Source organism: Bombina bombina, chromosome 1, assembly GCF_027579735.1.
Source record: "Bombina bombina isolate aBomBom1 chromosome 1, aBomBom1.pri, whole genome shotgun sequence".
Lineage (NCBI taxonomy): Eukaryota > Metazoa > Chordata > Amphibia > Anura > Bombinatoridae > Bombina > Bombina bombina.
In genome coordinates, this window is record NC_069499.1 from 288568066 (window position 1) to 288594012 (window position 25947).

Sequence of the window (25947 nt, forward strand, 5' to 3'; positions counted from 1 at the left end):
TTTTACTCCTATTATCAATTTTTCTTAATTCTCTTGCTATCTTTATTTGAAAATCATGAATGTAAATCTTAGCAGCCAGCCCATTTTAGGTTCAGCACCATGGAAAGCACTTGCTTATTGGAGGCTGTCATTTACCCACCAATAAACAGGCATAACCCAGGTTCCCAACCAAAAATGGGCAGACTCCTATGCATCACATTCCTGCTTTTTAAATAAAGATAACAAGAGAACGAAGAAAAATTGATAACAGAAGAAAATTAGAAAGTTGCTTAAAATTGCATGCTCTATCTGAATGATGAAAGAAAAAAATTGTGTTTAGTGTTCCTTTAATATAACTAGTGTAGAAAACATAGCAAATAGATAAAAGGGTAAACTAATTGTCAGTACTTGGAATTAGTACAAAAATCAGCTTTTCCATGAGGCCAGTTGGTAAATACCTCAACTAGTTTCCTGTTTGCTTTTATCTGGATCATCATAGTTTTTCTCACACTAATGTATCTAAAACGTCACAGTGCCAGTGACGGTACCACAAAATCTGGGCCTGCTGTCAGGATTTGTAAGCTATGTCTTTGCCTACAGCAGTTCTGCATTTTGTATTTTTTAAAGGATTTTTGCCCAGTATTATGGTTATAAATTTGAATAGAGTATGACATGGTTGGAATGGGAACTACACTAAATGCATGATGTCTGTAGCCCCCACACTGCATCTAACCATCATTTATGTGTGTATGTGTGTATATGTATGTAAATAAATATATATATATATATATATATATATATATATATACTCACTAGTGTTTCTGGCAATAAGAGGGTTAAATCACCCCTGCTAGTGTGTTACACTGCATGTCTGACCTATTACGGCAGGAAAGGACAAACTCATAAGGATTATAGCATTACATTGATGATCAGCAGTGAAGCTAAACATGATAATAAAGAGATAAAACTGTGACAAAATATGTCTAAATCTACTATAATATACTTTTATCTTTCTAGAAGTTATTTAACAACATTCCTGTGAATACCTTGAATAGACTAATTCAACTTCAGATATTTGTAAATCAGAATTACCCTTTCAGCTGCTGACTACTTTAGTGATATTGCACAGCACAAACTCGAGAACAAATGATCATCTTTTGTTTTCTATTCATGTTTCTTTTTTTTTTTTTTGCTTCTTACCTCTCCACTGGGTAGTTTCTTCTACAAATACATAATCTGGTTGTCTCCTTTCCTCCTGGTGTTTAATCCTATCAATATTAAAGTATTCTTAATGATCTTAGTGTCAGTGTACAAGGTAATCTGTCTGCACAGAGCAGTCAGGGATCTAGTATAGGAAAGAGTTTAAGTGTGAAATCATTATTTAATCACTGAATCAACCCTATTATATATGCTCTTTCTTCCTTGGGTGCTACTTTGTTCCTTCTAAGATCACGTTACGGACGTCTTGAGAAAATGTCCGACCTTGTTGCTGTGTGGGAAGTTGCACTCAGTGATGGCGTCCACAAGATTGAGTTTGAACATGGAACTACGTCTGGAAAAAGAGTTATATATGTGGATGGGAAGGTAATTGAAGAGAAAATGTTTATAAAATATTTAGTAATTCTGCAGCAAAAATATATATTGATCAGGCATTTTCAAAGGTGTTAATCCTTAAAGGGACATTATACTGCTGAGTACAACTACAATAGAATGGTTACTACTCACCATGATATTGTTTTTTTTTTCTCCTGGGCCTGCATTTTTCTTCAGTCTCTCTTTTAACCCATTACGAGCATCAGTTAGTGAAGCTCTGCATCTTCCCCCTGGGCACTGTCATCTTGGAGCTTCTATTTGTTATTTAACTTTTAAACTTTGCAAAAAATCTGCAAACATGTAACACTCCTGCTCTCTATTATGTGACCTAAACTGAAGTGATAGCTACAGCTGTTAAAAAGCAAAAGTACGTGAGCTACAAGATGGCGGCATCCAATATAAAATGCAGAGCTTTACCAGCTGGATTCTATAATGAGTTAAAATAAGAGAACAACTTTAAAGAGAGCATCAGGTACAGGAGGGAAATCAATAGCTTGGTAAGTAGAAACCATCCTACTGTAGTTGTACTGTTTAATGTCCCTTTAATGCGTGAGAACAACCAATGAGACCACATTGTCTTTAAACCAATAAAATACATCATTTGTTTTATTAGGGTTTATCTGGTTTTCTTATAAAAACAATTTGCAGAAGATTGTTGTACTTTCACTGCTTAAAAATGTTAGTTAGAGAAAAACAGACTGAAACAATATGAACATTTTAAACAACAAATAAACATCCTTATTAAATTTTACTGAGTAGGAAATATTATCGTTGGCTGCATTTTGCAGAAATACTGACTTTATAGTGACGTAAAAAGTCTGAGCATTTTATTGTAATTGAAGTCCCCTCAGGAGCTCCAATTCATAGCTAGTCTTGAGCTGGACCAACCTGTGAGTCAGCATATGTACGTATCTGCCAATCAATGGACATGCCCAGCTCAGGAATAGTAATGTATTGTGGCTTTTGTGCCGACTTTAACTGTGTTTTTAACCCCTTTTCATATTAAACACATAGATTGAGGTATGCATTTTTGTAATAATAATTTAGGGAATAATAAATTGTGCACTATGTCTATTTTAACAGGAAACGCTGTAAGAAATCTTTAGCAAGGTATATTCAGTTTATATTGAACAAATGTGAGATATCTGTAACAGCTGGGTATTTCAGGTCTGCAAGCTTAGGACCTCTGACATTTCCCCTGCAAAGAATCACTCCAATCATGCTCCAGGCTAAATGATGTCTTCTTATAGAGCAGAGCTTTCCAAACTTTTCATGTTGGTGACACACTTTTTAGACCTACATCATTTCGCGACACAGTAATTCAGTTGTACTATCAAACAGGAGGTTAAACTAACTAGTTTTAAGAGATACGGACACATACATAAATTATATTATAAAGAAATGTATTTACAAGTAAAAGTATGTATGTGCAAGAATTAAAAAAAGTTTAACACCAATAGCTACTTACTATTTTAATGGGATGTATGAGGTTGATGGGATGAACACAGTTTCTGAATATTTAGTGGAATATTAGATAAAGACACTCGCATTTCATCATCAAGCATTTTTAAGCTAGCTGCAAAAAAACCACTTTGACTTCTGCCCTCAGAGCTCTGCGAGTCCGACTGACTACTGCCTGCGCTGCAAACGCAATGCTGTCCCACTCACTGACTACACATGCAGTCACGAGCTGATTGAGGAGACTACATGTGCAGTCAGAAGCCAATGTGCCGCTAATGGGAATAGTTTCAGTTCCCGCTAAGCTGCGCCAATAGGTTAAGATGATCTGTGACCCACTAGGTATCAATCACATGTCAACCATGTGATATGCGTGGCAGGCGGAAAGTTTGAAACCAAAAAAAACCTTTAAAAATAATTTTAAATTAAAAAAAATTGGTGCTGAAGCAGGGCCACACCTACATACTGCCGCCGACACACTGTTTCACGACACAGTTTGGAAAGCACTGTTATAGAGTGACAAAATAGCTAGAACTCCTGCACCTTTGTATTTAATGATAGCATCCAAATCTATGTTATATGGCAATGTGTCTGTTCCCCACGGAACACACACAATCTGCCAGAGTATACAAGCACCCTGGGAGTTTTTGTTGTTTACTTTAAGCATGTTTGACATACCCAGGAGTTCACACCTTGTGCATGTAGGGTGACTGTGTCAGAAACAATATGAATAAGAGCATCCCCTGTTCTTGTTACATTTATTTTGTACTTCTCTCAATCATTAAATTAATTTTAGAATACACATTAACCATTAAAAACATAATTTATGCTTACCAGATAATTTCCTTTCCTTCCTGCAAGGGAGAGTCAACGACTTCATTCTTTACTGTTGGGAAATACAACACCTGGCCACCAGGAGGAGAAATATCCCTCCTACTTCCCCTATTCCCCAGTCATTCTGCCGAGTTTACAAGGAAAAGTAAGAGAAACATCAGGTAGGGTATAAAGGTGCCAGAAGAAATAATATAAAAAAGGGAGCCGCCCATCAAAAACATAAATTACAGGTGGGGTCGTGGACTCTCCCTGCCAGGAAGGAAAGGAATTTATCTGGTAAGCATAAATTGTTTTCCTTCCATAAGGCAGGGAGAGTCCACAACTTCATTCCTTACTGTTGGGAAAACTATACCCAAGCTCCAGAGGACACTGAATGAATAACAGGAGGGAACAGAAAAAAGAGGCGGACCCTATTCTGAGGGCACCACAGTCTGCAAAACTTTTCTCCCAAAAGCTGCTTCATCCAAGGCAAACACATCAAACTTGTAAAATTTAGAAACAGTGTGTAAGGAGGACCAGGTAGCCGTCTTACAAATCTGATCCATTGAGACTTTGTTTTTAAAAGCCCAAGAAGAAGCCACTGCTCTAGTGGAATAAGCCGTTATCCTCTCAGGAGGCTTTTGTCTTGCTGTCTCATTAGCTAAGCTGATGACACTCTTCAACCAGAAAGATAGAGAAGTCGTAGTAGCCTTCTGCCCCTTACGCTTCCCCATATAGATGAAAAACCTTAGTAGCCTGAAGATAGAACTTCAAGGCACAAACCAGATCTAGATAGTGAAGCAAACGTTCCTTCGCTGAAGAAGGATTAGGACACAAGGAAGAAACAACAATTTATTGATTAATGTAACAATTCGATACCACCTTAGGGAGGAACCCTAGTTTAGTGCATAAAACCGCATTATCCCCATGAAAAACCAGATAAGGGAAATCACATTGCAAAGCAGAAATCTCATAATTTCTGCGCGCAGAGGCAATAGCAAACAAAAAAGAACCTTCCAAGATAATCATTTAATGTCAACAGTATGCATAGGCTCAAACGGAGCCTGCTGCAAAACAATAAGAAAAAGATTGAGACTCCAAGGCAGAGCCCCAGATCAAAACACAGATCTGATCCTAGCCAGAGTCTTAACAAAGGACTGCACATCCGGTAGCTCGGCCAATCATTTGTGCAGTAACACCGACAGGGCTGATATCTGTCCCTTTAGGGAACTAGGAGATAAACCCTTCTCCAGTCCATCCTGGAGAAAAAGCTAAAATTCTGGCAACCTTATGCCAGGAAAAGCCATGCTCTTCACACCACTACAAGTACATGGTACTGATAGGGCATCTATCAGTTCCACCTGAGGATCCCTCGACCCGTACCTGGGTAGCTTGGTATTGAGGCAGGATGCCATGAGATCTTTCTCCGGTGTCCCCCACTCGCTGCATATATCTGCAAACACCTCGGATGGAGAGACCATTTCCCTGGGTGAAAGGATTGCCTGCTGAGAAAGTCCGCTGCCCAGTTGTCCACACACCACACAATGTGGATTGCTGACAGCATACATCTGTGACTCTCCGCCCAATCTAGTATCTGAGATACTTCTCTCATTGCCAAGGGACTTCTGATGGTTGATGTAGGCAACAAAGGTTATATTGTCTGATTGTAATCTGATAAACTGGGACGAACCCAGAAGGGGCCATGCCTTCAATGCATTGAAGATTGCCCAGAGTTCGAAAATATTGATCGGAAGGGAGGACTCCAACTGAGTCTACAAACCTTGTGCCTTCTTGGCACCTCAAACAGCTCCCCAGCCGGAAAGGCTTGCGTCCGTAGTCACAATCTCCCAGGACGGTCTCAAAAAGCATGTGTCTTGGTACTGATGATTTGGACAGAGCCACCAGGAGAGCGTGTCTCTCGACAGGCTGTCCAGCACAATCTGTTGAGACAGATCTGAATGGTCGCCGTTCCCTTGTCTCAGCATGCATAGTTGTAAGGGTCTGAGATGGAATCTGGCAAAAGGAATGACCTCCATGCAGGACACCATGAGTCTGATTACCTCCATGCTCTGAGCAACTGAGGGTCTCAAGGAGGCCTGGAGGGCAAAACATGCAGAAGTTAGCTTGCAACGTCTCTTATCTGTGAGGAATATTCTCATGGATATGGAGTCTATTATAGTTTTCAGGAAACTCACCCTTGGAAAAGAGTTCTCTTACTCCAAGTACAAGTTTATCTTCCATCCATTTGATCGAAGAAGACTGAGAAGGGACTACGAATGTTCTTCTGCTAGACGAAATGATGGTGTCTGTACCAAGATATCGTCCAGGTAAGGTGCTACTGCAATACCTTGTGTTCTGGCAATGGCTAGAAGAGCCCCCAGAACCTTTGTAAATATCCTTCTAGCAGTACCTAGGCAAAATGATAGAGCTATGAACTGGAACTGCTGGTTCAGAAAAGCAAACCTCAGGAACTGAAAATGTTCCCTGTAAATTGGAACGTGAAGGTATGCTTCCTTCAGGTCTATTGTGGTCATAAACTGTCCTTCCTGAACCAGAGGAAGGATTGACCGTATTGTCTCTATCTTGAAAGAGGGAACACTCAGAAACTTGTTTAGGCACTTTAAGTCCAGAATTGGATAAAAAGTTCCCTCCTTTTTAACCACGAAAAGGTTTGAATAAACACCAAACCTCTTTCTGCTTTAGGTACCGGGACAATTACTCCTAGAGAGAAGAGATCCCATACGCAACCAAATAAGGCAGACCACTTTTCTGGTCTTGTCAAAAGACTGGAGAATAGGAATATGCGCCTGGGCGGATGAGACTTGAATCCTATCCTGTATCCTTGAGATACAACCTCCAGGACCCAAGGATCTTGTACATCCTGGAACCAGGCGTCTGAAAAAAGAGACAGTCTGCTCCGTACTCGATCCAATTCCGGATCGGGGGCCGCCCCTTCATGCTGATTTGATCTCTGCGCGCTTTTTAGTCTGTTTGGACTTATTCCAGGAGTGAGCGGGCTTCCAAGTACTCTTGGACTGCTGAGACTTGGAAGAGGACTGCTTTCATTGCGACTTGTCAGCATGAAAGGAACGAAAATTTGACATTTGCCTTCTCTTAGGCCTATTCTTCTTATCTTACGTTAGGAAGGCACCCTTCCTTCCTGTAACCATAGAGATAATGGAGTCCAGCCCTGGAGCGAATAAAAGCTTCCCCTTAAATGGAAGAGAAAGGAGTCTGGATTTAGAAGTCCTATCCGCAGACCAAGACTTCAACCAGAGAGCCCGGCGGGCTAGAACTACAAAGCCAGCAACCTTTGCATTTATGCAAATAATCTGCATATTCGCGTCACAGATGAAGTAGCTAGCAATTCTCAGTGCCTTAATTCTTTCTTGAATATCCTCGAAGTTGAGTCTCCACCTTAATGAGCCCTGACAGAGTGTCGCACCAGTAGGTAGCTGCTCCAGCAACTACGGCTACAGCTGCTGCTGGTTGAAATAAAAACCCTCTATGTTGAAACATCTTCCTCAGAAAAGTTTCCATTTTTTTTTATCCATAGGCCCTATAAAAGAAGAACTATTCTCCAAAGGGATAGTAGTAGGCTTAGCCAGCGTGGAGATAGCGACATCCACCTTTGGGGTGGAGCCCCACAAATCTAATTGAGAGTCAGGGACCGAGAATAATTTTTAAAAAGTAGACGAGGGGGAAAAAGAAGTTCCTACTCTTTCCCATTCGTTACTAATAATGGTCGCCATCTTAAGGGGACATTCCAGTCAAAATATAAATGTACATAGATTAATTACATCTTTGAAGAGAAACATTTTGCAATATACATGTATTGGCAAAAATGCTTCTAGTAAAAGTTATCACTGTTTTAGTGTTAACATTTTTCTCTGCACGTGCATGTGAAGCATAGCTAGATATTTTTACTGCACCCACGTTTTAAATATTGCAGCTGCTCAGATCATCACTGGGGCTTGTATCATCTCAGCAAGTAACAAATCGAGTCATTAACAGATGGTACAAGCACCTTAGGCTCTCTGATTAAGTGCTTTGTTTAAAATGCTGGTGCACGGTGCATACTTAAATACACTTTTGTAACAGCTATAGCTTTTATTAGAAACATTTTTGCTAATGCATGTATATTACAAAATTGCTTCTGTTCAATACCGAAATGCACCCATGTGGTTTCCATTTTTGGCTGAAATATCCCTTTAACTGGCACAGGAAAAGTCAGAGGGACCTTCCTATCTTTGTAAACCCTGTCTAATTTAGGGATCTTAGGCTCCTCAGGGAGTTTAGCCTCTGGAAACTCTAGAGTAGACAGAACCTATTTTAATAAAAAAAAAATGCAGATGCTCAATTTTAAATCTAAAGGAGGGTTCCTCCGCTGAAGGAAGTTTAGTAACTGAAGTCTCCGACTCAGAAAGTTCACCCTCTGAAGCTACAAAGGTTAACTCATCCTCGGATAGCTGGGATATATTAGCTAAATCCGACAAATATTTAGATGACTCTAGGTCAGGAGAAGTATGTTTAACCTTTCTCTTGTGTTTGTTAGAGTGAGGTAAGGCACTCAGGGATGCAGACGCCGCCGATTGTAACTTTGTGGTAAAGTCCACTCGAAAAAAGTGTCTAATGCAAATTCCTATAGTAGCCCCCTCCAGATGGAGGATTAGTTGAGCCGCGGGGAACTGTATGTGGAGCGGGTAATGTAGAGCGGGTAATGTAGAAAGGGTAGTAATTTCTCTTCTTAGACTTTAGAACAGTGTTTAAGCAAATGGAACAAAATTGAGCAGGCGGCAAACCAAAGCCTCCTTACAATATTAACGGGAATTATTAATCAGTACAGAAGGAGCTGAACCTTCTAATGTAGTATCAGAGTCCTCCATAGCTTTGTATACCCACAGAAGGACAATCAAAAAGAAACGCTTTTATTTTAAAAAAATGGCACCTTAATATTTCCAATGGCTGGGGCACTCACCACCTCCTAGACCCAGAGAGCTAACAGTGAAAACGCTCTCCTCAGGAGTGATATCTGCAGCAAGATTTTAGGAAATTAAAGAGACTGCACCTGGTCACGTGGTATGTAAGACAGGACTTCCCCTGCTATGAAAAAGGGTGCCAAGCTATTATGAGCTGCGCAACACTTTAAAAACGAAAGTGAAACCTGTTTGTTCCAAGCCAAAAACACACAGCCTATGAGCCTAAAACCTCTCACATTAAGCAGATATAAATGCCCAAACTGTTCATATAATCTCCCTGAAGGACATATTAACCCTTGATCCTATCGAGGCATAAAGGACCCACACTGTGACCCTGTATAGCATTTTTAAAATGTATAGATAAAAAAAAGGTCTTACCCTCCAGGATGCAGGCTGTGGAACAGGCACAGCCTCTCAAGTGTGACAGTCTTGCAGCAGCGCTTCTGACATGGACTTGAGTGTGTAGCAGCAAGCAGTGAAACTCGTCAACACTGATTGCTCAGGAGCTGTTGGCGACAGTCTGGATGGGTTCGCAGAAAAACTTTCTCTGCATTTCCTCCAGACTTTCATCAGTACTCTCACTGAGCGGTTGACATAACTTACAACTCCAGTCCCCCTCTCGAAGGGAACATACCCATACAGGGCTATCCAAATTCTCTGCGACCTCCTATAGTGATGAAAGGCAAAGAATGACTAGGGGATAGGGGAAGTGGGAGGGATATTTCTCCTCCTGGTGGTCAGGTGTTGAATTTCCAAACAGTAAGGAATGCAGTTGTGGACTCTACCTGCCTTATGGAAAGAAATATAAGTTGTACAGGCATAAATTTGAAAAGCGCCTGAAGTACAAAAGAAAACATACATTGCTATTATCCTCAGTGGAAGGAAATCATATAATTGCTATATATGATTTTTATAACAGTTATATTGGATTTATACTGTGTGTCTTACTTTTAATAAAATATCGGATTTTATATGAGGAGTTTCCTCTGATACGGTTGTGAGTTTACTGAGCAACTCTGAGGAACTGGAGTAAATTCACCTCTTTTGGTGGCCATTTATTCTTAGCATAGGTTCATGACCAGCTGACCTTTTTGACTTTATATTATGGTGTGATACTCCTATATAGTGCCAATTTTTTATGTATTTCTTCAGCCAGTAAAATGTTTTAAATGTTTGAAATTGATCTCTCAAATTTCTTAAAAAACTTATGGCATAACGATACTTTGTATGTCCCCCATTTTCAGAACAAGGAAACCTATGTCACAAATGGAATGATCATTCATTAAAAAATGAATCTAATGTATCTCAAGCACAATTTAAGTTGGATACTAAGCAAACTCCACACAATTGCCCAACACTATACCAAGATATATCTCTTGGTATAGCAAGCACTGAGGGATAATACACTCATGCATAAAATACAAAAAGTAAATTCTTTATTATCTAGAGATAATACTAAGAAAACACAATTATAGGGCTTAATGATTCGTAGGAAAAACCCACTCCAAAACCAAAATACCTATAGATACAAATGTTAAAAAAATACCTAGGTAGGCTTAGGAGCAGCAAAACGCCACTGGGAGCTAGCTGCTGATTGGTGGCTGCCCCTTCTCATTGGTTCACCAGATGTGTTCAGTTAGCTCCCAGAAGTGCAATGCTGCTCCTTCAACAAAGGATACCAAGAGAATTAAACAAATTTGAAAATAGAAGTAAATTGGAAAGTTGTTTTGAAATCTGAATCATGAAAAAAAAAATGTGTGTTTCATGTCCCTTAAAATATGGTAACATAACCAAACCATATGTGGTAGCAAATAAAAGCTTGACAATCAGGCTAATGTAAAATGCTATACAATACTAGATATGAATAATAAAGTGACTATCAACTCCTGCAGACAACATACACCTAAGGTACCGGTGGGTAATGTCTGAGCGGGTAAATAGCAAAGATACCAAGAGAATAAAGAACATTTGATAATAGGAGTAAATTAGAATGTTGCTTAAAATGTCATGCTCTATCTGAATCACAAAAGAAAAAATTTGGGTTCAGTGTCCCTTTAAGTACTAGCAGAAAGTCTGCCAGTACTAAAATAAAAGTTTTTTGTTTTTTTTTAAACCCAACATATTCTGCTGTGTAGGATTTCCCCCCCCCACCAAACAGCTCTCTAACCCTCCCCCTCTACCTTATTGTGCGCCATTTTGGGTACTGGTAGCTGTCTGCCAGTACCCAGTTTGCCATAAAATGTTTTTTTTTATTATTTGTATATAGTTTTCTGTAGTGTACCTGCCCCCCCTCAATTACCAACCCCCCACCCGCTCCCAGATCGCTTAGATAACCCCCCTCCTCTCTCCCACCTTATACTAAAAATGTGCCATAGTGTAGCATTCCCACCCGCTCCCGCCCCTGTTCTCGTGCCCGCCCCCTGTGCATGCGCTTGTGCCCCGCACGTGTTCACGCCCCCCTCCTACGCACTTTCCCCATGGATGGCTGCCCACCCGCCTTCCTGTAACGGCTCCCACCCACCAACGATCTGACCATCGATGTCCGATGCAGAGAGGGCCACAGAGTGGCTCTCTGCATCGGATGGCTAAAATGTTACTGCTGGATGCCTCAACATCGAGGCTTCACTGCAATAACATGAAAGCGGCTGGAAGTGATCAGGATAGGTTCCACCGCTTGAAAACACCAACAACGTACAGGGTACGTCCTTGGTCGTTAACAACCGTTTTTTGTAGGACGTGCCCTGTACGTCCTTGGTCGTTAAGGGGTTAAGAATTGCGGCTGGATATGTAAGTGCGGCATTTGTAAAAGCATTACCCAGGGTACAGCTGTGATGTTGGTTTGCTGCAAGTCTTAAAATTGGGCATGTTTTTTTAAATAAAAATAAAAGCGCCCGGGGGCATCTTCAGAAGCTCTGGGTGAGAACTGGACAATCCGCCAATTATCAACAGTTTTATGCATTATCTTTGGGGGAAAAAGACTAACTATGAGTGCAATATACTGTACTGAATTGAATTATACCAGATTTGCTGGCACTATGACCCTGGAGGGCTGAACTAGACCGTCTAGTTCAGCCCTCCAGGTAAGATAGTCTTGGCTGGACTGATGTTATAATATTATAATTATTATTATTTATTTATAAAGCGCCGACAGATTCCGCAGCGCTGCCCATGGGTACAAGGATAACAGTACAATGGAGAAATAGTACGATAAAAGACCACATTTTTACAGACAAATACAGGGGGAATTAAGGGCCCTATTCCCGTGGGAACTTACAATCTAGATGGGTAGGAGGATGGAAAACAGGAGGTGGGGACTGCAAAGGTGAGAATGATATTAGTAAGGAGATAGAGGGCAAAGTTAGTTTGTTAATAAGTCGGGTGACAAGCTTCCCTGAACAGAAAGGTCTTTAGGGAACGTTTAAAGGAAGAGAGGTTAGAAGCAAGTCTGACAGCTCGAGGAAGTGCGTTCCAGAGGGTTGGTGCCACACAAGAGAAGTCCTGTAGTCTATCATGAGAGGAGGTGATGGTAGAGGACGCAAGAAGCAGGTCATTGTTGGATCTTAGGGGACGGGCAGGAGTATATTTGTTGATGAGTGAGGACAGGTAGGGTGGGGCAGCATTGGTGAGGGCTTTGTAGGTCAGGGTGAGAATTTTGAATTTTACTCTGTTGTGAATGGGGAGCCAGTGAAGAGACTCGCAGAGAGGTGCAACAGAAACAGAGCATCGAGAGAGGTGGATTAGCCTGGCAGATGCATTTAGGATGGATTGGAGGGGAGAGAGGCGGGAGAGAGGGAGGCCAGTTAGTAAGTTGTTGCAGTAGTCAAGTCGGGAAATTACCAGGGAGTGGATTAGCTGTTTAGTATTTTCAGCACTCAGAAATGGATGAATTTTGGAGATATTGCGTAGGTGGTTGCAACAGGAAGAGAGCAGTTGGATGTGGGGAATGAAAGACAGATTTGAGTCAAGCGTGACTCCGAGGCAGCTGACTTGGGGTGATGGGGAGATAGTGGTGCCGCTAACAGTGATAGAAAAATTGCAGAGTGGAGTTAGAGGGGGGAATTAGAAGTAGTTTGGTCTTGGACGTATTTATTTTTAGGTAGTGAGAGGCCATCCAGGAGGAAATGCCAGATTATCGCTACATAACAGACTGCTACTTTACAATATAGTTTTGCAAACTGCATCTGTTGTTTAAACTGCAAGATGGAGCCTGTGGATCCAACTCTGCTAGAGACACTGGACTTTCTATTTTGTAATCAATTTTAAGGACTTGAAGAAAGCGTCTTGATGGCATGGGAGGGAGCTGATAACTCTGAGATGTGGAGAGACACTTACAAAAAGTGTTGAGATGCCGCTGACAGAGGAGTCACGATTTACAGCTGGAAGTGACAGGACTGTGATGGCGCAAATCTGGTTGTTACGGACCAGACCTAAGGAGAATCGAATGTGGGGACTTGTTGGGACTTTATCTACACTGCTGTCAGTCTCGGCCATGATGGTGTCTGGGCCTGTTTAATAGCCCTGTAAACGGAAACCTACACAAAAGAGCCGGGATACGATAAGAATATTATAGGGAACGGACAGCTCCATAGTTCTTATTGGTTTATATTATTTATGTCCCAGAATTGACCCCAGAAAATGCTCAAGTCTTTCAATCGAGATACAGATCTACAGAGATGGCGATCCTAGGAGCAATGATACGACTAGACATGAGATGCTTTGCTACCAACCTCGGAAACTGCTGTCCAGCTGACAGTGAATATGGTATCTCTCACTTTGTGGAGCCTACAAGCAGCTGAACCCGAAGGAGACGGTAGCGTAGTACTGTCAGGATACGCCGGACCAGCGGATCCCCACCTCTATTGCGGCAGGGGCTTCGTACTTACGATCGCTGAAAGATGCGGAGGAACGGATCTGGTTGCTATGGCCCAGATCTGAGGAGAATTGAATGTGGGTACTTGTTGGGACTTTACCTACACTGTCTGTCTTACCTACAAGATGGTGTCTGTTTAATAGCCCTGTATACGGAAACCTACACAAAAGAGCCGGGATAGGATAAGAATATTATAGGGAACGAACAGCTCCATAGTTCTTATTGGTTTATATTATTTATGTCCCAGAATTGACAATTATCATGGCCTTTTATATACAGTGGGGAAAAAAAGTATTTAGTCAGCCCCAGATCGAGGGAGATTATCAGTGGTCTTGTATGTCTTCCATTTTCTAATTATTGCTCCCACAGTTGATTTCTTCACACCAAGCTGCTTGCCTATTGCAGATTCAGTCTTCCCAGCCTGGTGCAGGTCTACAATTTTGTTTCTGGTGTCCTTCGACAGCTCTTTGGTCTTCACCATAGTGGAGTTTGGAGTGTGACTGTTTGAGGTTGTGGACATGTGTCTTTTATACTGATAACAAGTTCAAACAGGTGCCATTAATACAGGTAATGAGTGGAGGACAGAGGAGCCTCTTAAAGAAGAAGATAAAGGTCTGTGAGAGCCAGAAATATTGCTTGTTTGAAGGTGACCAAATACTTATTACCTATGATGAAAATTACAGGCCTCTCTCATCTTCTTAAGTGGGAGAACTTGCACAATTGATGGCTGACTAAAAACTTTTTTCCCCCACTATATATCTCTTACTTATCACTTTGCCCTAGAGTATTGGCCCTCAGATTCTCTCCATATAACCCTGTTACACTTCTGGTATTGATGTTAGTAGCTTTATACAGTCTGAACCTATATACAGATTTCTATATGATCACATATGTCTCAACAAAAATGTATTTAATGTGAGTGAGAGCTCCACAGTATTCTATGTTTATATTACTGCTCCTTCTTAGTTTAGCTCCATAGTGCTCCTATATAAGAACATTTTCTTTTTGTTTTAAACTACAGTTACAAGGGTCCAAGAGTGGCCCTATATGTTTCATTTATACTATATGCCCCCTATCAAGTCCCCCTTTTAGTAGAATTTAAAGTTCAGGTCCAAGAGAGGCCATTGTTTTCCTTCCGGGGACTCCTTATTTATAAGCCATGATGATTGAAAACACGGGTTAACTGTATTATATATGCTAATAAAACAAGAAATTTGAGGTTCACTACTTGGAACCCAAGAGTGGTCTCCTTTTTGTTCATGGCTGCATTTTGTGGCTTTACATCTTCTATAGTACTGTGAGGTCCAAAAGTGGCCTCATATATCATTTAGAAGGCAATATAGTCTGACTGGCAAACATTATGCTTATTAATATTCCTGACCATTGTCATATAAATGTTATGTTTACCTTTTTTTATCTTATATTGGTTATACGTCTGGAAACAATTTCTCTGTATAGACTCTATTGATATTTATAGTGTGTATGCCTTGAATTGAACCTCAATAAAAATATATTTAAACAAATAAAGCGTGCTGAACTGCCTTTCTTTTGTATGCAGGAGTATATTACCCTTCAGTGTTTACTATCTGTTGGTTTAAGGGATATATCTATTTATAATGGGTCTGCATCATAATAATAGTTTCAGTCTTTTTGAATTAGATTCATAATACTCTCTCAAAAGAACTATATTGGTTTTTCTAATATTTCTCGAAATAAACATACACGACATGTAAAGCAAAACTGAAAATGTTCTTCCTTAATATATGGAATTAGTTGGCAGTTCATTATAGATTGTTCTTTGAATAGCTGGGCTGTAATGTTTTTTTTTTTTTGTTTTTTTTTAAACTAATGGCAATCCACCTGTCGCAAAGCCTCTTCCTGGATATAAAATGAGGAATCTGGCTTCCTCCAATCACGGCTTTGAATCAGACACTGATTCCCCGGGGGGGGGGGGGGAAGCCGTGATTGGAGGATGACCGATCCGTCATTTCTTGCGACGATCGTTGGAAGCTAGAGCGGCTGTCAAGATTAAAATTAAACTGGGCACTTTAACATCAAAATTTACATTCACTTTAAGTCAGTAGTTCTACCCTCATGAGTTATAGTCTTTGTAGGGGTGGTTCCTGTTTTGAGCATTTGCATTTAGTGGCATAGTATACTAATTAGGGGTCTAGTGAGCTTTATATATTATGGGAAAGCAACTGATTTTCACTAGAAGACTCAAGACTGAGATGTATTTATTGTTGGACACATCATATTGTGTTGCTTATAAGAAAAATAAACATAATAAAACACTACTACTGCCTTTCTTTGTGTTTTTAGGAGATAATCCGGAAAGACTGGATGTTCAAACTAGTTGGAAAAGAAACCTTCCCAGTGGGAGCCTCTCAAACCAAGGCGACTATAAACATAGATGCCGTCAGTGGCTTTGCCTATGAATACACATTGGAGATAAATGGTAAAAGCCTCAAAAAGTATATGGAGAACCGCTCTAAGACCACCAATACATGGGTACTTCATATAGATGGGGAGGACTGCAGAGTTGTATTAGGTAAGGCAGCCTACTCATATAGAGGCCATGCCATCTGTATTGCCCCCCTCTTTGCTGACCTGCTCTCTTATAAACCAATGCACACCTCTGAGCTTATGTCCCTGCTTTTAAACTACAGACACCGATATAATGAAGAAATTTGATAAAAGAAGTAAATTTTAGAATGTTTTTTTTTTTAAATATCATGCTCTATCTTAATCATGAAACATATCCCTTCATATCCCTTTAATGGCTGGTTAATTATCGCGCGCCCACTAGTAATCTAGCCCTTCGTGTCTTGTAGGGACATCCAGTATATTTTCTATTAAAAATAATTTTTTTCAGTCCATGTTTCCTCTTAAGCATAGACAGCCTAAAGCAGAGCTTTCCAAACTTTTCATGTTGGTGACACACTTTTTAGACCTACATCATTTCGCAACACAGTGTAATTCAGTTGTACTAGCAAACAGGAGGTTAAACTAACTTGTTTTAAGAGATACGGACACATACATAAATTATATAATAACAAAATGTATTTACAAGTAAGAGTATGTATGTGCAAGAATGAAAAAAAAATCACCAATAGCTACTTACTATGTTAATGGAATGTATGAGGTTGATGGGATGAACACAGTTTCTGAATATTTGGTGGAATATTAAAGACACTCGCATTTCATCATCAAGCATTTTTAAGCTTCCACTTCCTATCCATATATCAAGAGCAGGAGCAGCAATGCACTACTGGGAGCTAGTTGAGTCCGTTGAGTCTGATTGACTACTGCCCATGCTGCAAACACACTGCTGTCCCACTCACTGACTACACATGCAGTCAAGAGCCAATTAAGGAGACTACACGTGCAGTCAGGAGCCAATGTGCCGATAATGGGAATAGTTTCAGTTCCCACTGAGCTGCGCCAATGATCTGTGACCCACTAGGTATCAATCACGTGTCAACCATGTGATATGCCTAGCAAGCAGGCGGAAAGTCAGAAACCCCAAAAAAAACATTTAAAAAAAAAAATTAAATTAAAAAAAAATTGTGCTGAAGCAGGGACACACCTACACACTGCAGCCGACACACTAATGTGTCACGACACACAGTTTGGAAAGCACTGGCCTAAAGTGATAGTAAACTCTCACCTTTATAAAATCAGATCCGGAATGTTAGTGATATTTTAGAGTTTAAATCATCAGTTGTAATGAAGATGCGCTGTAACTTACTTTTAAATGTAGATATAAGATTCAAATTTTGTTTATACAACCAACTGGTTAGCACATTCACGTAAGTTGTTTTTACCATAAATGTGTTCAGTTGATTATTTTTGAGTTGTTACAACCCATATTATTTTTCAGTTTGTAAAAGTAGTTTGTTGCAAAACATTTTGTATACTAAATTACATTACATTTTTGTTTTAATAATTCAATCTTTGTGGTTAAGAATAACAGCCAAGTTAAAGGGACACTCACAGTTGCTAAACGTACATGTATTATGATACAGGATCTGCTTACAATTGGGTGTACTCCTCTGATGCCTTAAATATGTCATTCAAAATAACAGAATTTATGTTTACCTGATAAATTACTTTCTCCAACGGTGTGTCCGGTCCACGGCGTCATCCTTACTTGTGGGGATATTCTCTTCCCCAACAGGAAAAACAGGAAATGGCAAAGAGCCCAGCAAAGCTGGTCACATGATCCCTCCTAGGCTCCGCCTACCCCAGTCATTCGACCAACGTTAAGGAGGAATATTTGCATAGGAGAAACCATATGATACCGTGGTGACTGTAGTTAAAGAAAATAAATTATCAGACCTGATTAAAAAACCAGGGCGTGCCGTGGACCGGACACACCGTTGGAGAAAGTAATTTATCAGGTAAACATAAATTCTGTTTTCTCCAACATAGGTGTGTCCGGTCCACGGCGTCATCCTTACTTGTGGGAACCAATACCAAAGCTTTAGGACACGGATGAAGGGAGGGAGCAAATCAGGTCACCTAAATGGAAGGCACCACGGCTTGCAAAACCTTTCTCCCAAAAATAGCCTCAGAAGAAGCAAAAGTATCAAACTTGTAAAATTTGGTAAAAGTGTGCAGTGAAGACCAAGTCGCTGCCCTACATATCTGATCAACAGAAGCCTCGTTCTTGAAGGCCCATGTGGAAGCCACAGCCCTAGTGGAATGAGCTGTGATTCTTTCAGGAGGCTGCCGTCCGGCAGTCACATAAGCCAATCTGATGATGCTTTTAATCCAAAAAGAGAGAGAGGTAGAAGTTGCTTTTTGACCTCTCCTTTTACCAGAATAAACAACAAACAAGGAAGATGTTTGTCTAAAATCCTTTGTAGCATCTAAATAGAATTTTAGAGCGCGAACAACATCCAAATTGTGCAACAAACGTTCCTTCTTCGAAACTGGTTTCGGACACAAAGAAGGTACGACTATCTCCTGGTTAATGTTTTTGTTAGAAACAACTTTTGGAAGAAAACCAGGTTTAGTACGTAAAACCACCTTATCTGCATGGAACACCAGATAAGGAGGAGAACACTGCAGAGCAGATAATTCTGAAACTCTTCTAGCAGAAGAAATTGCAACCAAAAACAAAACTTTCCAAGATAATAACTTAATATCAACGGAATGTAAGGGTTCAAACGGAACCCCCTGAAGAACTGAAAGAACTAAGTTGAGACTCCAAGTAGGAGTCAAAGGTTTGTAAACAGGCTTGATTCTAACCAGAGCCTGAACAAAGGCTTGAACATCTGGCACAGCTGCCAGCTTTTTGTGAAGTAACACAGACAAGGCAGAAATCTGTCCCTTCAAGGAACTTGCAGATAATCCTTTCTCCAATCCTTCTTGAAGAAAGGATAGAATCTTAGGAATCTTTACCTTGTCCCAAGGGAATCCTTTAGATTCACACCAACAGATATATTTTTTCCATATTTTGTGGTAAATTTTTCTAGTTACAGGCTTTCTGGCCTGAACAAGAGTATCAATAACAGAATCTGAGAACCCTCGTTTTGATAAGATCAAGCGTTCAATCTCCAAGCAGTCAGCTGGAGTGAGACCAGATTCGGATGTTCGAACGGACCTTGAACAAGAAGGTCTCGTCTCAAAGGTAGCTTCCATGGTGGAGCCTATGACATATTCACCAGATCTGCATACCAAGTCCTGCGTGGCCACGCAGGAGCTATCAAGATCACCGACGCCCTCTCTTGATTGATCCTGGCTACCAGCCTGGGGATGAGAGGAAACGGCGGGAATACATAAGCTAGTTTGAAGGTCCAAGGTGCTACTAGTGCATCTACTAGAGTCGCCTTGGGATCCCTGGATCTGGACCCGTAGCAAGGAACCTTGAAGTTCTGACGAGAGGCCATCAGATCCATGTCTGGAATGCCCCACAGTTGAGTAATTTGGGCAAAGATTTCCGGATGGAGTTCCCACTCCCCCGGATGTAATGTCTGACAACTCAGAAAATCCGCTTCCCAATTTTCCACTCCTGGGATGTGGATTGCAGATAGGTGGCAGGAGTGAGTCTCCGCCCATTGAATGATTTTGGTCACTTCTTCCATCGCCAGGGAACTCCTTGTTCCCCCCTGATGGTTGATGTACGCAACAGTCGTCATGTTGTCTGATTGAAACCGTATGAACTTGGCCTTTGCTAGCTGAGGCCAAGCCTTGAGAGCATTGAATATCGCTCTCAGTTCCAGAATATTTATCGGTAGAAGAGATTCTTCCCGAGACCAAAGACCCTGAGCTTTCAGGGGTCCCCAGACCGCGCCCCAGCCCATCAGACTGGCGTCGGTCGTGACAATGACCCACTCTGGTCTGCGGAAGGTCATCCCTTGTGACAGGTTGTCCAGGGACAGCCACCAACGGAGTGAGTCTCTGGTCCTCTGATTTACTTGTATCTTCGGAGACAAGTCTGTATAGTCCCCATTCCACTGACTGAGCATGCACAGTTGTAATGGTCTTAGATGAATGCGCGCAAAAGGAACTATGTCCATTGCCGCTACCATCAAACCTATTACTTCCATGCACTGCGCTATGGAAGGAAGAGGAACGGAATGAAGTGTTTGACAAGAGTTTAGAAGTTTTGTTTTTCTGGCCTCCGTCAGAAAAATCCTCATTTCTAAGGAGTCTATTATTGTTCCCAAGAAGGGAACCCTTGTCGACGGAGATAGAGAACTCTTTTCCACGTTCACTTTCCATCCGTGAGATCTGAGAAAGGCCAGGACTATGTCCGTGTGAGCCTTTGCTTGAGGAAGGGACGACGCTTGAATCAGAATGTCGTCCAAGTAAGGAACTACTGCAATGCCCCTTGGTCTTAGTACCGCTAGAAGGGACCCTAGTACCTTTGTGAAAATCCTTGGAGCAGTGGCTAATCCGAAAGGAAGCGCCACGAACTGGTAATGCTTGTCCAGGAATGCGAACCTTAGGAACCGATGATGTTCCTTGTGGATAGGAATATGTAGATACGCATCCTTTAAATCCACCGTGGTCATGAATTGACCTTCCTGGATGGAAGGAAGAATTGTTCGAATGGTTTCCATTTTGAACGATGGAACCTTGAGAAACTTGTTTAAGATCTTGAGATCTAAGATTGGTCTGAACGTTCCCTCTTTTTTGGGAACTATGAACAGATTGGAGTAGAACCCCATCCCTTGTTCTCCTAATGGAACAGGATGAATCACTCCCATTTTTAACAGGTCTTCTACACAATGTAAGAATGCCTGTCTCTTTATGTGGTCTGAAGACAATTGAGACCTGTGGAACCTCCCCCTTGGGGGAAGCCCCTTGAATTCCAGAAGATAACCTTGGGACACTATTTCTAGTGCCCAAGGATCCAGAACATCTCTTGCCCAAGCCTGAGCAAAGAGAGAGAGTCTGCCCCCCACCAGATCCGGTCCCGGATCGGGGGCCAACATTTCATGCTGTCTTGGTAGCAGTGGCAGGTTTCTTGGCCTGCTTTCCCTTGTTCCAGCCTTGCATTGGTCTCCAGGCTGGCTTGGCTTGAGAAGTATTACCCTCTTGCTTAGAGGACGTAGCACTTGGGGCTGGTCCGTTTCTACGAAAGGGACGAAAATTAGGTTTATTTTTGGCCTTGAAAGACCTATCCTGAGGAAGGGCGTGGCCCTTACCCCCAGTGATATCAGAGATAATCTCTTTCAAGTCAGGGCCAAACAGCGTTTTCCCCTTGAAAGGAATGTTAAGTAGTTTGTTCTTGGAAGACGCATCCGCTGACCAAGATTTCAACCAAAGCGCTCTGCGCGCCACAATAGCAAACCCAGAATTTTTCGCCGCTAACCTAGCCAATTGCAAAGTGGCGTCTAGGGTGAAAGAATTGGCCAATTTGAGAGCACGGATTCTGTCCATAATCTCCTCATAAGGAGGAGAATCACTATCGATCGCCTTTACTAGCTCATCGAACCAGAAACACGCGGCTGTAGTGACAGGGACAATGCATGAAATTGGTTGTAGAAGGTAACCTTGCTGAACAAACATCTTTTTAAGCAAACCTTCTAATTTTTTATCCATAGGATCTTTGAAAGCACAACTATCTTCTATGGGTATAGTGGTGCGTTTGTTTAAAGTAGAAACCGCTCCCTCGACCTTGGGGACTGTCTGCCATAAGTCCTTTCTGGGGTCGACCATAGGAAACAATTTTTTAAATATGGGGGGAGGGACGAAAGGTATACCGGGCCTTTCCCATTCTTTATTTACAATGTCCGCCACCCGCTTGGGTATAGGAAAAGCTTCTGGGAGCCCCGGGACCTCTAGGAACTTGTCCATTTTACATAGTTTCTCTGGGATGATCAAATTCTCACAATCATCCAGAGTGGATAATACCTCCTTAAGCAGAGCGCGGAGATGTTCCAACTTAAATTTAAATGTAATCACATCGGGTTCAGCTTGTTGAGAAATTTTCCCTGAATCTGAAATTTCTCCCTCAGACAAAACCTCCCTGGCCCCCTCAGACTGGTGTAGGGGCATTTCAGAACCATTATCATCAGCGTCCTCATGCTCTTCAGTATCTAAAACAGAGCAGTCGCGCTTGCGCTGATAAGTGGGCATTTTGGCTAAAATGTTTTTGATAGAATTATCCATTACAGCCGTTAATTGTTGCATAGTAAGGAGTATTGGCGCGCTAGATGTACTAGGGGCCTCCTGAGTGGGCAAGACTGGTGTAGACGAAGGAGGGAATGATGCAGTACCATGCTTACTCCCCTCACTTGAGGAATCATCTTGGGCATCATTTTCAGTGTCACATAAATCACATCTATTTAAATGAGAAGGAACCTTGGCTTCCCCACATTCAGAACACAGTCTATCTGGTAGTTCAGACATGTTAAACAGGCATAAACTTGATAACAAAGTACAAAAAACGTTTTAAAATAAAACCGTTACTGTCACTTTAAATTTTAAACTGAACACACTTTATTACTGCAATTGCGAAAAAGTATGAAGGAATTGTTCAAAATTCACCAACATTTCACCACAGTGTCTTAAAGCCTTAAAAGTATTGCACACCAAATTTGGAAGCTTTAACCCTTAAAATAACGGAACCGGAGCCGTTTTTATCTTTAACCCCTTTACAGTCCCTGGTATCTGCTTTGCTGAGACCCAACCAAGCCCAAAGGGGAATACGATACCAAATGACGCCTTCAGAAAGTCTTTTCTATGTATCAGAGCTCCTCACACATGCGACTGCATGTCATGCTTCTCAAAAACAAGTGCGCAATACCGGCGCGAAAATGAGGCTCTGCCTATGATTAGGGAAGGCCCCTAGAGAATAAGGTGTCTAAAACAGTGCCTGCCGATATTATTTTACAAAAATACCCAGATTAAATGATTCCTCAAGGCTAAATATGTGTATATATGAATCGATTTAGCCCAGAAAATGTCTACAGTCTTAATAAGCCCTTGTGAAGCCCTTATTTACTGTCTGAATAAAAATGGCTTACCGGATCCCATAGGGAAAATGACAGCTTCCAGCATTACATCGTCTTGTTAGAATGTGTCATACCTCAAGCAGCAAAAGACTGCTCACTGTTCCCCCAACTGAAGTTAATTCCTCTCAACAGTCCTGTGTGGAACAGCCATGGATTTTAGTAACGGTTGCTAAAATCATTTTCCTCTTACAAACAGAAATCTTCATCTCTTTTCTGTTTCAGAGTAAATAGTACATACCAGCACTATTTTAAAATAACAAACTCTTGATTGAATAAAAAAAACTACAGTTAAACACTAAAAAACTCTAAGCCATCTCCGTGGAGATGTTGCCTGTACAACGGCAAAGAGAATGACTGGGGTAGGCGGAGCCTAGGAGGGATCATGTGACCAGCTTTGCTGGGCTCTTTGCCATTTCCTGTTTTTCCTGTTGGGGAAGAGAATATCCCCACAAGTAAGGATGACGCCGTGGACCGGACACACCTATGTTGGAGAAATCTCTGCTTCTTTTGTTCTAATTTTTTATCTGTAAATTATTTATGGTGGTTTGCAATATGTCATTTTTTGGTCCCTCTTTAATGTTTATATTTTTTTGCAGAGAAGGACACCATGGATGTTTGGTGCAATGGCAAAACAATGGAAACTGCGGTAAGTGAGTTTAGTTTTATCTCATGTTCTTGTATTTGTGATGCCACATTTTTTACTACTGGGAATATAAAAAAGCTGGCACATTAAGATTACAGTTTTTCCAAAATATAATTAACATATTCATTGTGCACTTTTACTGACACCCCTTTTGAGCATATCCAGTGGGCCGGGCATGTTACAATATTTGAAGCCACAATACAATTGAAATAATACAATTTGGGAGAGAGAGAGAAAAAGACAGAGAGAATATATATATGTAGGGTTTGTTTCAGCTCTATTTTTTACACCCGTCGCGTTAGTGCGTAAGTGAAAACAGTTTACTTTCAACTTATAATTCGAGCGCTACCCGATGCACACGAGCAGGAGCTTTAATTAGCGCTCTAATTGTAATCTGGCCCTTTATTATTTGTGTTTTTCATGACAACCACTCAGAACCATTTAAACATACTTGTACTAGAAAGTGAGTGCCTAACACATTTACTGTCACACATAACCAGAATGTGATAGACCACCTTTACAGTGCAGCCAGCAAACTTGTGCATAGGGTGCCCATTGCTTTAAAACTTGTATACTTAGATCAAAGAATAACATTATCTTTTACCAGACAGATTATTCTACAGTTGCCAAATATGCAAATAGTCACAAGAAAATATAGTAAGGACACAGTTTAATCTGTTTGTATAGAACCACGGGGCATTGTCCTGTTAGCTTAATAATGGATCACTTGTTAAAATTGGCCAATGTCTCTTAAAATTATCTTTATTGTCTTTGCAATATTATTATACTTTGCAATACATAAAGGACAAAGTCAAATTGGGAAGAGCTTTATTGTATAATCTGTGTTTTAAAATAGTTGACTGTTTTAAAATCTTGTAAAATAGATCAATTATGTCTAATATGGCAGAATAAGAAAACATTAATGAAATCTACAGTCCACATTGTGTATGTGTGTGTATGTATGTGTGTGTGTATGTATGTGTATATATATATATATATATATATATATATATATATATATATATATATATATAATATTTATATACTTTGATTCCATATCTATTAATCTTCAAGCCAAAGTATTCAACAAAATAATGTGCTCATTTTTTCATACTATGCCAAATGCAAATTATATCATCAATGAAACGGCTACAACATAATATTTTCACTGTACTTTGAATCATACAGATATTTTATTGCTATACAAGTATTACTGTAGATACAAATTACTAAAACTTAGTGCAAATCTGGTTACCATCCCGTTCTTTTTATTTTTCAGTAATACTTACCTTGGTTGCAGGGTGGATTTAATTTAAATCAAATTAATTCAAATCATGATTTAAATCCCAATTTAAATCAATAGTCAGTAAAACTTGATTTAAATCATAGTTTTCTACATAAAGGTTTCATTTTTAGAATAACTTCAGATTATTTTCCAGTTATATCAGATAATTACTGGTTTATTTATATATCTTTAGAAATACATAGTTCACATCCAATAATTTCATAATTATCTATCTCCATTTTAATAGGTTAATCCTATTATATAAAAGGCCAAGTGTGTTTGTCCGAAGTTGTCATGCGCAGCAGAGACAGCACGAGGACAAACACACCTGGCTTTACCTGACAATCCAGGCTGTGACTTTGCGGCGAAAGTGGGCGTGGCCATGGGCGTGGTCGGGTAGGACTGCGCATGGTCAGGCATGACGGGAGGCGTGGCCGGGCACGGTCGGCGCGACAGAGAGGGGAGAGAAATAGAAAGAGAGGGGGAGAGAGATAGGAAAGTGCTAAATAGAGGGAGAAGAGAGGGGAAAGTGCAGAAGAGAGGGGGGACAGAGAGAGCAAAAGAGAGGGGGGAGAGAGAGAGGAAAAGAGAGGCGGAGAGAGAGTGAGCAAAAGGGAGGGGGGGAGAGAGAGAGCAAAAGGGAGGGGGAGAGAGAGAGCAAAAGGGAGGGGGAGAGACAGAGCAAAAGAGAGGGGGGAGACAGAGCAAAAGAGAGGGGGGAGACAGAGCAAAAGAGAGGGGGGGAGAGAGAGAGAGCAAAAGAGAGGGATGGACAGAGCAAAAGAGAGGGATGGAGATAGAGAGCAAAAAAAAGGAGAGAGAGACAGAGCAAAAGAGAGGGGGAGAGAGAGAGC

At 40.9% G+C, this 25947-nt stretch overlaps 1 protein-coding gene across 3 annotated transcripts in view; it reads left to right on the forward strand.

The window, feature by feature from the left end:
• The window catches only part of FAIM (Fas apoptotic inhibitory molecule), a 48652-nt gene that overhangs the window by 8492 nt on the left and 14213 nt on the right, over nucleotides 1–25947 (forward strand). For 2 of the 3 annotated variants that reach the window (XM_053698034.1, XM_053698033.1), the window contains 3 exons: nucleotides 1428–1563; nucleotides 16015–16243; nucleotides 23762–23811. In XM_053698034.1, coding sequence (XP_053554009.1) covers nucleotides 1453–1563; nucleotides 16015–16243; nucleotides 23762–23811 — 390 coding nt within the window. In that variant the 5' untranslated portion in view covers nucleotides 1428–1452. The remainder of the gene's footprint in view (nucleotides 1–1427; nucleotides 1564–16014; nucleotides 16244–23761; nucleotides 23812–25947) is intronic. The other variant, XM_053698035.1, reaches the window with a different exon arrangement.